This window comes from Otolemur garnettii, unplaced genomic scaffold (genome assembly GCF_000181295.1).
Source record: "Otolemur garnettii isolate 467f Iridium unplaced genomic scaffold, OtoGar3 scaffold00001, whole genome shotgun sequence".
Classification (NCBI taxonomy): Eukaryota; Metazoa; Chordata; class Mammalia; order Primates; family Galagidae; genus Otolemur; species Otolemur garnettii.
This window is the reverse complement of record NW_003852396.1, coordinates 41969928-41975927: the sequence shown is the minus strand read 5'-3', so window position 1 is coordinate 41975927 and position 6000 is coordinate 41969928. Positions and strand designations below refer to the sequence as shown.

The 6000-nt window shown below is 43.9% G+C and overlaps 1 protein-coding gene across 7 annotated transcripts in view; it reads right to left on the bottom strand.

Annotated features, from left to right (window-relative positions):
• TEAD1 (TEA domain transcription factor 1) overlaps positions 1 to 6000 on the bottom strand; it is a 258137-nt gene that overhangs the window by 32886 nt on the left and 219251 nt on the right. For all 7 annotated transcript variants that reach the window (XM_023516547.1, XM_023516572.1, XM_012804118.2 and 4 more), the window contains one exon: positions 2941 to 3114. In XM_023516547.1, the coding sequence (XP_023372315.1) occupies positions 2941 to 3114 (174 nt within the window). The remainder of the gene's footprint in view (positions 1 to 2940; positions 3115 to 6000) is intronic.

Here is a 6000-nt window from a genome sequence, read left to right as displayed (position 1 = left end):
AAAAAAAAAAAAAAAAAGCTCATTACATGTTAATATTAATAGATACATCTTTAAAAAATTACACATGTTTGTGTATTTAAAAAAATTAGTTCAGCCTGAACAAGAGTTAAGACCCCATCTCTACTAAAAATAGAAAAACTAACTGGGTATTGTGGCCAGCACCTGTAGTCCCAGCTACTTGGGAGGCTGAGACAGGAAGACTGCTTGAGCCCAAGAGTTTCAGGCTGCTGTCAATTATGATGCTACAGCACTCTACCCAGGGTGACAGAGAGAAGACTCTCAGTCCCTGATAGTAGTTTCTTGAAGGTTAGTAGGAATGTAGAATCTGAAACCATATCAATAACTTTTCCAACTCTTCTAACATTAAAATCCATTGGTCTAACACATAAATATTAGGAAGTTGTCAAGTTCACTGAAGTGCAAACAAATTTCCCCCAAGTCTTTTCACTTGATAGCTCCAATTCTATCTTTGGCAATGAATAATGTCTGTTGTTTTCCTTGACGTAACAGGTTCATTTTCAACATGTACCGTAGATTCAAGATGTAATCGAATTTATAAAGAACATTCTTGGCTTTACTGATTCATTTTTTAAAAAAACGGTGGGTGCACTGTAGTAGCAGCATTACTGCTTTGATTCATAGGAAGGTTACGAACTGTTTTACCCCACTGCTTTCACATCACTGGTGGGAACACAAGCAGAATGCAAAAGGCAAATCATGTCTCAGGATCATAAAGAAAATAATTATGATCATGTCAACCCATTAAAAGGATATACTGAGGAAGACCTAGGGGTTCATGGGTCACGTTTTGAAAACTGTTGTGTTACCATAACTGATACCCTAATGGCCATTCAAATAACAGGCAGCCACCCATTTAGAAAAGGAAAGTGACTGAAACTGCTTTTTTAGATTGTCCTGTGTACTACTGATTCAACCGCCGTTAATATTAAGTAGAAAGCTACTTTTCCCAGCCAGATTCCAATTCGGAGGCACAAAAAATGCGATCTATGTTCAGGAAGGACAGAAGAAACTAAGTAAACTAAATACACAGATTTCTCCCCCGAAGAATCTAAAACATGAATTTTCCTGAATGTATCCACTTGCTCCCATCTTTGCTGTGCTTTTTCATGTAGGGTTCTTGCTTGATACGCAGATGTGAAATCTTAGGTTGGCAGATCCTGTGGTCAGAGTCCACAGGCTTTAAGGAGCCAGGAAAGAGAGCAGAGGCATTAAAGTCAGACAGATCTGTTTTCATGTTCCAGGGCCCCAACCTACACGTAGCTTGTCCTTTGTAATCTCTGAGCCTCTTTTCTTAGTTGGATACAGGGCAAATGCCACTTAAAATTGAGCAGAATAGTTGAAATACATGTAGGCATGTAGTTCAGCTCCTAGCACACAGCAGACATTCCGTAAATAAAAGCCCTTATATGAATAAGGTCCCCTAAAGGCCGTCAGAGCCCAGAGGGGAAGGGACACACATCCAAATAATCATGACCCAGCATGGGAACTGGCTAACTACAGAATACAATGGAAGCAAAAGAAAAAATCAATGGTCTGCTTAAATGAGGAAGGTGCTGTAAAGAGGAGCCACTGTCTCAAGAAGAGATGGCCGCACGGTGGTACCAAAGGAAAGGAAAAGAATGTGCATCCAGATATACAAGGTGGGCAGAGACGGGAATGGTGGGGCAAAGTGGGGGCTGGCAGAAGCCAGGAGAAAAACACCAGGAATCAGACCATTTAGGGCCCTTAATGCTATGCAAACAGGCACAAACATTTGAAGGAATTATTATTATTATTATCACTATTGTAATGACTGAGGGATTATAAACTCTCTGTGCTAGCTGGCTGTTTGATCTCCGGTCATCCATCTATCCCCCAACATGCACACATCATTATACTTACCCTGGCTCTGACCCATTAGCCACACCGAGGCCCAAGCTTACTAGCAGACAAGGAGCTCCTCTCAGAGGCTGTGGAACGTCAGCAAAGCCCCAGCAGCCAGGGGGACTTTGCCCATGTTGTTTTAAACCACAAATGAAGTACACGTAGGGTGAGAACGCCTCATCTGAAACTGCTTGAGATCAGAAGTGTTCCAGATTTCAGGTTTTCTCAGATTTTGGAACATAGTTTTGTGTCATTTGCCAATGGGATATTTTCTGAGAAGCGTGCCATTAGGCAATTTTGTCATTGTGTGAATGTCATGGAGTGTACTTACACCAACCTAGACGGTCTAGCCTTTTCCACACCTACGGTATATGAGCAGTTTATTGCTCCCAGGCTACAATCCTATACAGCATGCTACCATACTGAATACCATCCGTAAGTCTACAACGGTAAGCATTTGTGTATCTAAACATATTAAAGGTACAGTAAAAATACATTATTATGATCTTATGGGACCACTATCATATATGCAGTCCGCTGACTGTAATGGTATTACGCGGCACATGCCTGTATCTGCACTGTATTTACTGGCTCAGTACGTATAATCTGAAAACCCCAACTCCAAAATGCTCCAATGAGCATTTCCTTTGAGTATCATGTCAGGGCTCAAGAAGTTTCAGGGAATCTCAAATTTCAGATTTTTGGATTAGAGAGATTCAATCTATACATGCTGTGTCCTCGCTGACACGGACAAAATCTGTAATTTTATCTTCACTCCAGCTCCAGTCCTATCCTCTAGCGGAATTTATAAGTTACTTTGTTTAATGGAGTAAGGAAAAACAGAAAAAGGTATCAGTCTCCCCGAACCTTGGTTTCCCCCATGACTCTAGTCACCTCTAGTCAAGAGTCCCTGCATGAGTGATCCCCGAAGCCCAAAGAGGCCCCATCCCTTCCGCCCTTTAGGAGGGACTGTGCAAGCTGCCCGGCTGCACTGCACTCGTTAAGAGATGTGACCATCACACATATCCATGGAAATCACAATAACGTCTTACTCACCCAGAATTTTACGAGGAAGAAGGCATTTTGAGGGCCCTTTCCAAACAGTTCCTTTAAGCCACCTTTCTTTTCAGGAAATTTGTCATAAATCTGACGAATGTCCACTGATTCGAGCAATGGGTCACTGTAAGAATGGTTGGCATGCCCAATGTGCACGAAGAGGTGTTTGTTGTACTGTAAGAAACCAACAGAGACATTCCCATTACAATCCTTTGATCAACCTGGACTCATTCATCTTGAACTGTAGTCTTCATCTTGAACAAGTAGTCTTGAAATTCTGGAATTAGGCCTTGACCAGCCTTTGAAAAGACATATATGGTAACAAAAGCCGTCACAGCTGAAGGTTAAAGCAATGTTTGTCTTTTATTGACAAAGGCAGGTACTTTCTGTATGCATACTAACAAACAGCTTAAGCTGCCCAACAAGCAAACTGAGCAACAGTTCTGTTACCTGATTTCACTCGATTCAACTGAAAAGGACAGTGACACTCTTTAGAGCTAAGAAAAGTGGAGTCAGAATGGTTGGCATGCCCAATGTGTAAGCCCACTAAGAAACGTGTGTGTCGTTAGTTAGCTAACGTTCTCCCCCATGAGGCACTCCTCGCCCCAGCTACCCTAGCAGCAGTGTGGACGCAGCGGTCTGAGGAAGGGGACCCACTTTCTTCTTCCAGCACAGTCAGAGTGCTGAGCTTCTTTGTCACCAGTTGCCTTAGTAACCAGTCCAAAACTTCTGTGTCAGAGCTTGTCAATATGTGGTTACTAGTACAAAACTAGGGTCAGGGTAGAGATCAGAGAAAAGATGTCCAAGGCCCTAAGTGCCCGATGAAAAAGAACACAGTTCACTCATTCACAAAAAATAAAATAAAATCACAAACCACATTAAGTCATTTAACTTCCAAAGGGCACCATTCCTCCTCTGGCTTTGGTATAAGACATGGTAACTATAGCACAAACGAATATATCCAAAGCACTAATTGTCAGCTCAGTCTGCAACAGAGTTACCGCAGAGCATTTAAAAAATCAGTATTGCCTGAGTACAAGCCCTGCTCAACTGGAATCTCTGGAAATGAGGCCAGACAGGCATCAGTCATTTTTAAACCCAGGTTGGAGAACCACTGGTCTAGGTACTATACTCCGGATCTCTCCTGCTAAATGGGCAATAGCACCAACTTAATGTGTCACAGACCAGGAAGTCTAGGGGTACGGAGACTCTAGGGGCCTCAGATCCAAACAGGGTTCACAAGAAGAACCTCATCTTCCTTCCCCATCGAGCAGTCCCTGCTCACTTTCCCAGCGTAGGTCAGTAATTCTCCAACTACTGTCCTTGTGAGCACGGATCCCATAGGAAGTCCTGAATTACAGAAGGTTTGGTCACAGCCGTCTACCAGGAGAAGTACTGCGTATTATTTAAGAATGTACAGTTGGGACCCAGCCTGCTCAAGCACAGAACTTTGTACCCATTGCAAATTAGCTAGGATGTTGGGCAAGTACCTTTAAAATGAGAGCAGTGATGGCACCTACCTCATGGGATTGACTGTGAATAGGGTTTAAATGAGATGCTGCACATCAAGAGTTCACCAGACATCCTAGATACAACACAGCAAAAGTACTCAACAAATGTTAGCTACTATTTTTTTAATAAAACCTACTCTCTCTGTGACTCCCTGTAAGAATCAGCATAGGAAAAGCACTACCATAAAGAAACACTCTAGGCTCGGCGCCTATAGCTCAACCGGCTAAGGCGCCAGCCACGTACACCTAAGGTGGCGGGTTCGAATCCCCAGCCCGGACCCGCCAAACAACAATGACGGCTGCAACCAAAAAATAGCCGGGCGTTGTGGCGGGCGCCTGTGGTCCCAGCTACTTGGGAGGCGGAGGCAGGAGACTCTCTTGAGCCCAGGAGTTGGAGGTTGCTGTGAGCTGTAATGCCACGGCACTCTACCCAGGGGGACAGCTTGAGGCTCTGTCTCAAAAAAAAAAAAAAAAAAAGAAACACTCTAACTTTATATAACCTAGAGAGTTTCCCAGACTCAGTTGGTCATAATACCCTGTCAAATACAGCTGGAGGAAGTGCTGTTTAAATCCATGACCCACTGCCCACACTGTGGATCTCTGGCCACGATGCCAAAAGACAGGAGGCTTGACACCCATCTGATGCCAGCGTTGCATGTAAGGGTAGTGTGACAAGAGCCAGTATTTTCTGGAAGAGGGCCAAGCCCCTCTCCTGTTCAACATCAGAGTGATGTCTTTATCAAGTCTTCAAAAACTTGAAAAGGTATCAGTGATGTGAAAAAGAGAAACCTTTCGAGCTCTTACCTGGACGCAGCTACATGGACTAAATGCCTGGTGGATTTCAGGTAAGACTGAGAACTTGTGAACTACTATGGAAGAAAAGGGTATGCTTGTGCTGGAAGAAATTTTTAAAAAAGGAAAAAAAGGAAAAAGTGAAAGCCACTATGTTAGGGACATGAGACTGTAGGGGCTTGGGGGAATGTCTTTGGTCTTTTTATAAATTTTCTCGAATGTTGTCATCTTTTACGATTATATGCAAACAAAAGTCCACAGAAATGTATGAGGCACAATCATGGCTGCTATGGGAAAAGGAGAAAAAATAACACAGGCAAAGTTGGGAGCACAGGCACTGGCACGAAGGCAATCAGGATGAAAAGATGATGAAGTGGGGTACGTGCCTCATGTTCAGGTCCTCTGCTCCATCTCTGGTTACCCACCATTACAAGAGCTGAGGGCAAAAGGCATGTGCTGATATCTGTATGTCCACCCATCCAACCCTCATTAATGGCCTCTGCTTGCAGCTAGCTCCCACAGCCCTACCTAGTTCTGGGAGATACCATTTCTATCCGCTTCAGTGCCTTCCTCAGACAGTGCGTTTATGGGAAAGAACAGAATATAAGCAGAGCCTTGGGGCCCTGTCAACTGAATCTGGGCCTCCCCGCTGGGCTCCTCACCCTGTCTTATCAGCTGCCCCAGGCCAGCCTAGAGCTGGGGAGAAACGGGGGGACTTGGAAGTCGTTTTGCTCTTAACATCAAAATGCCTCTGCAC